Consider the following 10,964-nt stretch of genomic DNA (forward strand, 5'->3'; position numbering starts at 1 on the left):
TACACAGAAGATAATGGCATTATGCAACTGGCCCTTTGATCAAATGATGAGAGCTGAGAGTCAAATAGTGCGCCCTGACATAGCACTGACATTTCCACGTTGTAACGAGTAGGGACAGACCATGTTCAGTGTGTCGAGAGCATAGAGCCGCTGTATCTGTGCGCACCACCATCTTGCATTTTTGGCATGTTTGGATGTGCGCCGATGGTGTGCGTCCAGTGGTGTCAGCTGGTGAACCAGCTGGTCATTCAAAAAGCGCCTTTATGCCCCTCACCATTAATGGAGGTCCCATTTGAGCGCATTGGCATGGACCTCATTTTATCGATGAGAAAAAGAAAGTCTTTAGTTCAGCTGTTGTTAACTGATCTTGACTTTGTTGATTAAACGTTGCAAACCTGCCTTCAGTGTGTCCTGTACATGAGGTCATTTAGTACACCACAGCACGGTGAGTTTTTTGAGCTGATGAAGTTCAGCCAAAACAGGAAACATGCAGCAGGAGACAGTAACTTGTTAAAATGTTATAAAAGGTACAATTAAAGATTTTCACCCTTTAATTGATCCAAGGATAAATGTCTAATTTGGTCAAAATTTTATAAGCCATTTCTGGAGAGACTGCAGTGGAAATGTTGTCACTTTTGGACTTTGCTACCTGCAGCTAAACATTTGCAGCTAAATCATTTATTTAAAAGCAGAAGCTGCAACTGATCGAGGGAATATTTGTCTGAAAACTTAAACTGAACTCCAAGGGTACCATTGCTCCAGCTTACCATCTTTACCTGAGTGAATCAGTTTGTTGAACAATCTAAATGATTCAGAAACTTCTGTGACATCAACTTAACTAAGGCTCATTACAAATTTCACAAAACACTGCTGAATACTTTTAATATTTTTTTATTAGTTATTTTTGTTTTTGTTGTTATTTTGATTTTAATAAAACAAAAAAAAATAAAGAATTAAATAATTTCTTTATTTTTTAATTTAATTTATTTTACAAATAAATTAATAATAATATTAATAATAATAACAACAAATTAGTGATGTCAGCGTTAACGTCATTAGTTAAAATGACGTTAACGCTGACAGCACTAATTTGTTGTTCCCAGAGAGCAAGCCAAACACTGGTCCAGAAAAGGACGATCTCTAGTAGTGGTGCACTACTAGTAGATTTTGTTTTAACCTCCTAGGACCTGGTGTCCACATATGTGAACATAACATTTTGGGTTGTCTAGACCAAAATACAAAATTTTGCTCTTCAAAAACCTGATATCCACTTATGAGGGAGGACATTACACTGCCACTGTTCAATCGAAATTTAAAATGAACGTCCTCATATGTGGATCTCATTGTTTTGAGAAACAAAAAAAAGATAGTCCGAATCTGATGTCTTTGTTTTTACATCGATCAGGTCCCAATCAACCCAAATGGCACAGAGAAATTAAAAATGCATGCCATGAAAGAGTTCAGGTCTTAGGATGTTAAAAATGTCCCTGCTGATGAGACCAGTGAATGTGGGGCGACGGTGGCAAGAAAAAACTCCCTCCTGGAGGAAGAAATCTTGGGAGGAACCAGGCTCTCTGGGAGGACCCTTCCTCCTGAGGGCAATACTTACCAGTACTTGTCCTCCAGTGTGCGATGGTGGGCTGGGACGACTGCTTTTCCTTCTCAGCATGATGATGACCTTAACTTCCTTCCTTCCTTCCATTTCCTGTTTCAGAACTGAGAATGAAGACAAAACTGGTTAACAAGGTAACAGGACATTTAAAAATTCTCTCACTTCAGGATGAGATGCTGTGTCTTCTTACGTTTCTCTTGTAAAACAGGATGTAGGCCGAGTGCTGCTGTTCCTCACAAGCTGCAGATCCAGTTGTGTGGAGCACCTGTGCGTCATTATAGGTGAGCCAGCGATCTGATGTCGAGTGCTGACTCTCCTCAGGATGGACAGAACTACAGATGTAGTGTCCTGAAATCACATTAAGACAAATGAATCCAACTTCTGGAAGTCAACTGATTCAAGCAAACAGTGATTTTGACTTAGTGCTTCTTAGAACATCAAAAGCTTTTGTGTGTGAGTCCTTCACTGAAAAGTAGCAAGTTTTCATTTTCTGTTTGTAACAAGTCTGTTGTTTTACCTGACTCTGTGCCTCCATAATGACTGATGATGCTGACAAGACTGTAACAGCCACCACCCTGAGAAGGAACAAATCCAAAGAGTGTTAGTTTCATAAAGTCTCACAACAGTGCCATAATTAAGCTGATTTGCTGAGGCTACGTCCACACAAATGCGTTTTCGTTTGAAAACACATCGTTTTCTCTCCGCTTTGACCTCCCGTCCACACTGAGACGGCGTTTTCCTCGAGTAAAAACACAGCATCTTGAAAACGCTCTCGAAAACGCATACATTTGAAAACGGAGCTGTCCCGTCGCAGTGTGGACACTCGAAAACGCAGACTTTCTAAAACGATGACGCATTTTAGTCATGTGATGCAGTCATGTGAGCAATTAAACAAAGATAGCCGAGTGCATTATACAGCAGTTGTTTTGATTGCTCTCAACTTTGACAGCCCTAAAAAAGATTAATATCAGTTTGTACATGCTCCGGATAGCTTTTCTTCAAATTCTGTAATTCTCACTCACTTTTGCGCATGCGCAGGACTGGAACGTAAGCGTTTTCGGCCATTTCAATGCAGACGCACAACTATTTGAAAATGACTGAAAACGCTAGTGTGGACACGGAGTTTTCAAATCTATCCGGGCTAGTGTGGACGTAGCCTGAGACGTTCTGCAGTCTGTTTTTACCTGATTGGATGGCACCACCAAGTCCCTCTGCAGCCTGACGGGGTCATCCACCTTCTGAATCTTGTAGGTTTGTGTAAAGCCAAACCTCTTCAGATGCAAGATCAGAACTCTGGCAGAAAAGAAAAAAAACACAAACAAGGTAGACAATAAGAAGAATGAGTGTCAAACACAAACAGAAGATGGGAGAAAACGACTGCTCAAGTATTGTCTCGAAAAACTCTGATATTTGATGCGCCACAGTTTGGAAACCTGGTCAGTCGATCAATTCTGATGTGACCTTACTCACCTTGGCAGTGTATCAAAAGACGACTTCAGTTCTGAGGCCGTCCCTCCACAATCACAGCGAAATTCTATTTCTTGTTCCTGAACAACAGCACAGAGAAAACAGGCTTTATGGTAGAAAGAAATCTCAACATATGCACACACACATACACACAAACACTAACAAAAAAGGTGTGTTAAGATCGCTGACACTACAACTCTATTGGAATTTGTGATCTTACCTTCAAGTATGTCTCTAACATGTTTATAACAGACCCCTCTGGAACCAGGTCAAGAGACAAGCTGGTGAATTCCTCTTGCTGTGACGATTGGTGACCGCAGCTACACATTTCAGGAGTAACGTAGTTAAAGTAAAGATCAGGTAGGTGGAAAAGAGGTATATGAAAATATTGCAACCAGCTCTGCGTTTCTGAAAGACAGGCTTACCTCTTGCATGTCCTCATGTTTTCCATTTTAAAAATGTGATGGTCTTCTACTGGGCAGGTATAACTTTGGCCCAGGAGAGCTGCGTTCCTCTCCAGGTGAGGTGCGAGCCTTTTGACCTCATTGAGGAACAATGTTAGGAATTCATGAGCGTCCTGAAAGAAAAGCAGAGAGATTTAAAACAGTACATCAAAATCAGAAGGTAAAGCAAAAAACGAAATGTCCAAATAGCTGACGCACTTTCTGTGCACTGCCGGTGTATTCAGGAGCTTGATTGCTGAATGCCTTCTTAAAAGCTCTTAGGTGGTGATCTTTAAGGCCATAATCTGTTGACTCATGACAGTCCCTGACATCAATGAGCCTTCTGTAGAAAGGAAAGGGTAAACAGACATTTCTGCTGTTAGATCTCTTTGTTCTTCAGGTTTTTGAAGAAAGTAGAAGGTTGACGTAGCGCACCTTAAGAGCTGAGCTTCTGGATCTGTGCTCCACAAAACCTCCTGACGCCCGATGTCTCTTATGAACTCCTCAATGTTGAGGAGGCTCTGCAGGCAGGAGTTCATGTAGCAGGTGTTTCCGATGTTTGGAAACCTGACACACACGCACAACGTTTACAGTATCAGTGTAAAAGAATTCATTTTCTCCACTTTGACAAAGTGAGCTTTGGTCTTTGTGCACCACGTGTACTCACCCGAAGCAGTCTGTAGTCTCAGTTTGACTTTCTATTATTTTTCCACCGCATGCTACACTGCTCCAAAAAGGTAAAAACACGAACACAAAATTAGGAAAGATGTCAGGATGCTGAGCAGTGTATGTGCATGTATGCATGAGCTTTGAAGTTGAAACATTTTGGAGGACGTCTTTCTCTTACCTGTTAAACACATGCTCCCATCCACTCTCTTGGTCCAGAAGCTCCATAATCCAAGTGTCCCAACTCAGGTCTGCTGGGATCTTTTCTGTGGTGCTTCTTACCTGATATATATATAGGACATAGCTGTGTGCCTCATTGCTCTTAATTGCTCTCATTTAAATGCTTGATGACAGTGACTCTTTCCATAAAACATACCTTCCCGGATTTAAAAAGAGACCAGCGAGACCTTTTTTGTGTCTTCACAGTGTTGCTCTCTGCCTCTGCATCGCTGTCAGTTTGCTGCAGAGGACGAACAAACATAATGTTATTAAAAAAGTAAAGTCACTTAAAATTAACAAGTACAATTTAAAGAGAATGTGCATTTCATATGTTTTGTGTAAAAGCAAACCGAGGAACAGCAGAAGAAGTGTCTCCATTTTCTCTTCTTTTGACCATTTTCAGGGTTAGCTGGTGTGGCAGCAACAGAAGCATCCGGGATGCTGATGAGGACAAAAGTGTAAATGTTGTGGAAATTTATAAGAAGGAGTACATTTTGCTAATACAGATTGCTAATAAAAATGAATAACTGTAATGGAATACCAACATGAACAAAATCATGTATTTTATACATTTACACTCTACATTTTCAAACGCTAATCTCTGCATCCATATAAATAATAGACAAGACTAGAAGTAGTAAAAAAGATGCAAATACACAAGGTGGAAGAAAAATGCCAATAAAAGGGAAATAAAAGAGCTCCAACTAAACCACTGCTATAAATATCTCCAGCAGCATTAAAGAGTGGCGCATTTCTTTACCTCTGATGAGACGTAGAAGGAATTTCCTTCTCTGCCACGTTTTGTTTGTGTAATTTCTGTTTAGAAACAAGAAAACCAACATCAGTAATGGCATAAAACAAACATACCAAGTGGGTCTCTCCATGAAAAGTGTCCAGTTAGAAAATTTGGTATTATTTCATATTATTTATCACTTTAGTGAGCTGTCAGCTCATGAAGCAGATATATAGGAATATCTTTAAATAAAATAAAAACAATTTATTCATGCTTTAAATTGAGTTTTAAAGTTTGTCCTATGAGATACAAAATCCTTCACTTGGTTCTGATCAAAATTCAGTTTTTACAGAAATCATCCATGAAGCTTCAAAAATGCTTATTCACCATAAAAAATATTTAGAGAAACATCCTGCAAGTCTCTTCGAACTTACCTTTCTGTGAAAAAAAACGTTTAAACATCTTTGAACTTAATTTGAGGACATAGCTGTGTGCTAAATTGCTCTTAATTCTTCTCATTTAACTGTGATGAGTAAATGCTTGATGACAGTGACTCTTTCCATAAAACATACCTTCCAGAATTTAAAAAGAAACCAGCGACACTTTTTTTGTGTCTTCACAGTGTTGCTCTCTGCCTCTGCATCGCTGTCAGTTTGCTGCAGAGGACGAACAAACATACGTTTATTAAAAAAGTAAAGTCACTTTAAATTAACAAGTGCAATTTAAAGAGAATGTGCATTTCATATGTTTTGTGTAAAAGCAAACCGAGGAACAGCAGAGGTGTCTCCATTTTCTCTTCTTCTTTTGAACATTTTCAGCAACAGAAGCATCCGGGATGCTGATGAGGACAAAAGTGTAAATGTTATTTTTCAAAGTGGAAATTTTTAACAAGAAGTACATGCTGGAGATTGCAAATAAAAATGAATAACTGTAATGGAACAAAATCATGTATTTTGTACATTTACACTCTACATTTTCAAACGCTAATCTCTGAATCAATATAAATTATAGACAAGACTAGAAGTAGTAAAAAAGATGTAAATACAAAACACCAATAAAAGGGAAATAAAAGAGCTCCAACTAAACCACTGCTATAAATATCTCCAGCAGCATTAAAGAGTGGCGCATTTCTTTACCTCTGATGAGACGTAGAAGGAATTTCCTTCTCTGCCACGTTTTGTTTGTGTGATTTCTGTTTAGAAACAAGAAAACCAACATCAGTAATGGCATAAAACAAAGTATATGGTATGAAAATACAAAATCCTTCATTTGGATTCAAAATTCAGTTTTTACAGAAATCATCCAAGAAGCTTCCTTAAAAGTTTCAAAAATGCTTGTTTACCATAAGAAAATATTCAGAGAAATGTGCTGCGAGTCTCTTCAAACTTACCTTTCTGTGAAAAAGAAGTTTAAACATCTTTGGACTTAATGCGATCGCAGCGAAAATCTCCTCAGCTTTGCAAAAGTTCAACTGAAAACAAGCAGTCCAAGGTTGTATATTTATAAACTTTCAGCATAGAATGTTCATACCCTGAACAGCAAACATCATCATTATGATGTATGGGGCTAATTTGCATATTTTGGAATGTATGCTCATTTGAACTGTGTGGTACTCGTCTCCAAGCAACTGCTACAAAAACAGGTCAAGTCAAGTGGCTTTTATTGTCATTTTAACCACGTGCAGAGGTACTGTACAGAGTGAAATGAGACAGCGTTCCTCCGAGACCCTGGTGCTATATATGACATATACGGACAAACCCAGGACTACATAAAGTGCAGTGTGCATAAACTGCAAAAATAAACAAGACAAAACAGTGCAAAACTAGACAGAACAGGACGATACAGACACAAGACAATGGAAATGTGCAAAATGCTGAGTATTGTGCAAAAGTAACTTGGTGTCTGTATGTATGTGTGTGTGTGTGAGATACTGCAGATAAGTGCTTGGTAGTGACGTGTGTGAAGGTGTGCGTGTGCCAGTGCAGTCACTGAGTGTTCAGGGGTCTGACGGCTTGTGGGAAGAAACTTTTCCGTAGTTTGGTAGCGAGGGCCCGGATGTTCTGGGACCTCTTTCCAGAAGGCAGCAGGGTGAAGAGTGTGTTTGAAGGCTGTGTGGGGTCCTCCAGCAAGCGGGTGTTATAAGGAGGGGAGAGGGGCTCCAATGATCTTCTCAGCTGCTCTCACAATCCGTTGTAGGGTACTGCGATCCAATGCGCTGCAGTTACCATACCAGACAGTGATGCAGCTACTTAGGATGCTCTCGTTAGTCCCACTGTAAAAGGTGGTGAGAATGGATGGTGGGAGATGGGCTTTCCTCAGCTTCTGCATGAAGTAGAGACGCTGCTGGGCCTTCTTGGTTATGGAGCTGGTGTTGAGGGAGCAGGAGAGGTTCTCCGCCAGGTGGACACCAAGAAATCTGGTCCTCTTCTTGACGACCTCCACAGAGGATCCATTGATCTTAAGTGGGCAGTGATCCCACTGTGCTCTCCTGAAGTCAACAATCTCTTTTGTTTTGTCCACGTTCTGAGACAGGTTGTTGACTCTACACCTCTACAGATGGCCCGCAGTGCAACCCTTCAGCTTCCTAGTAGATGCACCTATATACAAATTTAAAGACCTAGGAGACTTACGTGTCGTCACAGAGTTGTAGCATTCACAACATTTTCAGAAAACTTGACCTTTGAACTTGAGGTCAAGGTCACTGATATTCAAACTGACCCCAGAACTTTAGTAGATGCACCAATGGCATCAATTCAAAATCCTGCCCCTCGTTCTCGAATTATTGTCTTGACCAAGCTGAGTATGCAATTATGAAACAATCATTTTCCATTTTTATTTCACTATCTGTAACTAAGACAAATAAACAGTATTTGGGACACAAGTCACTATTAAAGTGGTTAGTGAGACTCCACATCTGATAACAGTATAACACACTGCTTATTTATGTAAAATTGTCATCAATAAATGTGTTCAAAACAGAAGCTACACTGGCTTTAAAAGTTTTTGTTAACTCTGACTACCTGTCTGCTCTTACCTGTTTCTTTTGCTCTCTGCTGTCTTCATCCTCCATCCAACTCTACAGCTATTGTTAGGGATGACATGATGAAACTGAAGGGTGTCTGGGCACTGAAAAAAGAAGAGAGATTGGATTAGGCTGCAGCTGGCGTGCCATTCTCTCACTTCAGGATGAGATGCTGTGTCTTCTTACGTTTCTCTTGTAAAACAGGATGTAGGCTGAGTGCTGCTGTTCCTCACAAGCTGCAGATCCAGTTGTGTGCAGCACCTGTGCGTCATTATAGGTGAGCCAAGGATCTGATGTAGAGTGTGGACTCTCCTCAGGATGGACAGAACTACAGATGCAGCAGCTGTTTCCGATGTATGGAAACCTGACACACAAACACAAAGTTTACAGTATCAGTGTAAAATAATTCATTTTGTCCAGGTTGAGAAGGTGAGCTTTGGTCCTTGTGCACCACGTGTACTCACCTGAAGCCGTCTGTAGTCTGAATTTTATTTTCCATTATTTATCCACCGCCCAAATGTTTCACTACGCTACTGCGAAAAGGTAAAAACACAAACACACAATTAGACACTGAGCACTGGATGTGCATGTATGCATGAGCTTTGAAGTTTAAACTTTTTTTTTTTATCATCAACAATTTTTATTTATTGTGTGGATGCTTTAAGCATCCACACTATTGAGTTCCTCTTAGGACTTCCGTACACTTTTTGGCACTTAACTACTTCCACAATTTTCAGCCGATTTTCACCGTTCAAATTTTAAACTATTCTGCTATTTCTGCTAATGTGTGCTATGTCTTTTGGTATTTTTCACTATTATACTTTTTAAAATATTAAGCTTAATTTGTCCCATTGAAATGAATGGGAAACTTCTGTAATTCTGCTAAAATTTGCTTGTTTTTGAAACTTAACTACTTCCTCATATTTTCACGTAGAACAACCATTCAAACTTTAAAATGTTCTCAAATTATTGGGCTATTCAGGTATAAATCAGCTTTTTCAAATCTTTTACCGTTTTACTTTTATGCCTCTTAAAGTTTTCAGTTGCAAAATTGTGATTTTTCACAAAATACATGCGTTGTTATGATTGCTATGCACTTGGCTTCCAGTGTGCCACTGAAGGTTTTGCAGTCTTCTCTTCATGTCCGAACAACTTCTTGCTACTTGCTCAATTTTCACTCAACTTCCACAAATTATACATCAAAACGTAGGTATTTTTGCTGGCTTTCCTAAAATGTCACTATCATTGTTGTGGGATTTATAGAATTTTGGCAAATCTCCTCAGACCAACACAAAGTCGCAAAACTCTCCATAGAAAGTCAATGGAGAGCTTGTTCAAAATCACCGCTTGATTTCTGTAATGAGAGGCATATTCGAATCGTCATATCTCCTTAACGAAGCAAAGTTAAGACATAAGGCTTGTCCCAGTATATCTTCAGACACTCCTGACGCTCACAATTCAAGAATTATTTTCTCACCTATTACCGTTCTGAAATGAGTTAGACTTGTTTGAGGGTAGGAAATTCGTCCTTCGCTCAGATTTCTTCAGATTTCAAACTCTGGAAATGAACCACTTTTTTCTCTCGTCATATCTTTTTAATGGATTTCCACAGAGACCTGAAAATTTCCATGATTGTTCACCAAAGCCTGCTGTCTCTTATGGTGAAAGAATGATATTGATACTCCAAATAGATTTAGAGTTAGAAAGCGTTGTTTGAGGGCAAGTCAAGGCAGTTTTTGCTTTGCTCTACTCAGTTATGGTGCATTAGAAGTCAAATATCTTTAATAATTCATATTTTAATGATAAATTGTCAACACTTTAAGATTCCCCCATCTCTTCTGAACAAAACGGTGTAAGAATGACCGTTCTGGCCCCTACGGTTAGGAAATTATGGTCATTTGTTTGAGGGGAGTCGTCATTATGAGAAATAGACTGCAAAAATCCTGTGTCTCTCTGTGCTGCGTGCACCTGTTTTGGCGGGAAAAAGTGCACAGGCTCTCTGATTGGTGGATTCAAATTCAGCAGCTCCCAGGCTGCTTGACTGAGCTAGAAACTTACTTCTCTCTCCCTCTGTGTGTGTGTGTGTGTGTCTGTGTGTGTGTGTGTGTGTGACAGAGAGAGAGAGAGAGAGAGAGAGAGAGAGAGAGAGAGAGAAAAAGCCTTTTTATGGGATGATCTCATTGTAAGATTTAAATTCAATATATTTAGACTGGTTGACTGAATTGGATCTTGTGTGTGTGTGTGTGTGTGTGTGTTTGTGTGTGTGTGTGTGTGACAGAGAGAGAGAGACAGAGAAAGCCTTTTTATGGGATGATCTCATTGTAAGATTTAAATTCAATATATTTAGACTGGTTGACTGAATTGGATCTTGTGTGTGTGTGTGTGTGTGTGTGTGTGTGTGTGTGTGTGTGTGTGTGTGTGTGTGTGTGCATGAGAGAGAGAGAGAGAGAGAGACCCTCTTTAGGGCAGCATTTCATTGTTGGAAAAAAGTATAATATATTCAGACTGGTTGACTGGCATAGACCCTCCGTGTCTCTCTCTCTCTGTGCATTTGTCTATACATTTTTGATTTTGTGTGTATCTGTTGGCTGTTCCTTCTTGTTTTTTAAATTTATTTTTATTTCTTTATTTTTTTTTCACAGGTGAACAACAATTAGTTTTGAGGGAATTTAACCATGTTCCGTTTTTTTTTCAGCTTGTCATCTTACTTTTCCAGTATTTTCACTTAAGTTATTACTATTCTGCTCAATCATAGTATTTGTTCTAAATCATTGTTATTATGCTATATTGTAGTATTTCTGC

General features: G+C 39.4%; 1 protein-coding gene across 5 annotated transcripts; it reads right to left on the minus strand.

The window, feature by feature from the left end:
* Positions 1-1,071: 1,071 nt before the first annotated feature.
* Positions 1,072-8,780, minus strand: LOC146375540 (ubiquitin carboxyl-terminal hydrolase 37-like). Of its 5 annotated transcripts, none has more exons than XM_084947223.1 (19): positions 8,627-8,780; positions 8,349-8,526; positions 8,175-8,259; positions 6,277-6,611; positions 5,713-5,978; positions 5,168-5,223; positions 4,758-4,848; positions 4,565-4,648; positions 4,370-4,470; positions 4,190-4,246; positions 3,958-4,089; positions 3,742-3,865; positions 3,505-3,656; positions 3,300-3,399; positions 3,083-3,159; positions 2,797-2,905; positions 2,130-2,187; positions 1,803-1,960; positions 1,072-1,716 (listed from the first exon to the last, which is right to left on the minus strand). In XM_084947223.1, the coding sequence occupies exons 5-19, from the start codon at positions 5,815-5,817 to the stop codon at positions 1,711-1,713; spliced, it is 1,410 nt and encodes a 469-aa protein (XP_084803349.1). In that variant the 5' UTR covers positions 5,818-5,978; positions 6,277-6,611; positions 8,175-8,259; positions 8,349-8,526; positions 8,627-8,780; the 3' UTR covers positions 1,072-1,710. The 5 variants fall into 5 exon arrangements, with proteins under 5 accessions (XP_084803349.1, XP_084803351.1, XP_084803350.1 ...); XM_084947225.1 differs by having other exon boundaries at positions 8,175-8,266; XM_084947224.1 differs by having other exon boundaries at positions 8,349-8,780.
* Between the last annotated feature and the right edge of the window lie 2,184 nt (positions 8,781-10,964).

Source organism: Perissodus microlepis, chromosome 12 (genome assembly GCF_051167445.1).
Source record: "Perissodus microlepis isolate ML-2025 ecotype Zambia chromosome 12, ASM5116744v1, whole genome shotgun sequence".
In the NCBI taxonomy this organism is placed as follows: Eukaryota; Metazoa; Chordata; class Actinopteri; order Cichliformes; family Cichlidae; genus Perissodus; species Perissodus microlepis.

Coding starts and splice junctions, on each gene's coding strand:
- LOC146375540 (XM_084947222.1), bottom strand. CDS start 6,088: ATGATTTTGTTCCATTACAGTTATTCATTTTTATTTGCAATCTCCAGC. Junction 2,906..3,082: donor TCTTTTGATACACTGCCAAG/GTGAGTAAGGTC, acceptor CTTTTCTGCCAG/AGTTCTGATCTTGCATCTGA. Junction 1,961..2,129: donor TTATGGAGGCACAGAGTCAG/GTAAAACAACAG, acceptor ATGTGATTTCAG/GACACTACATCTGTAGTTCT.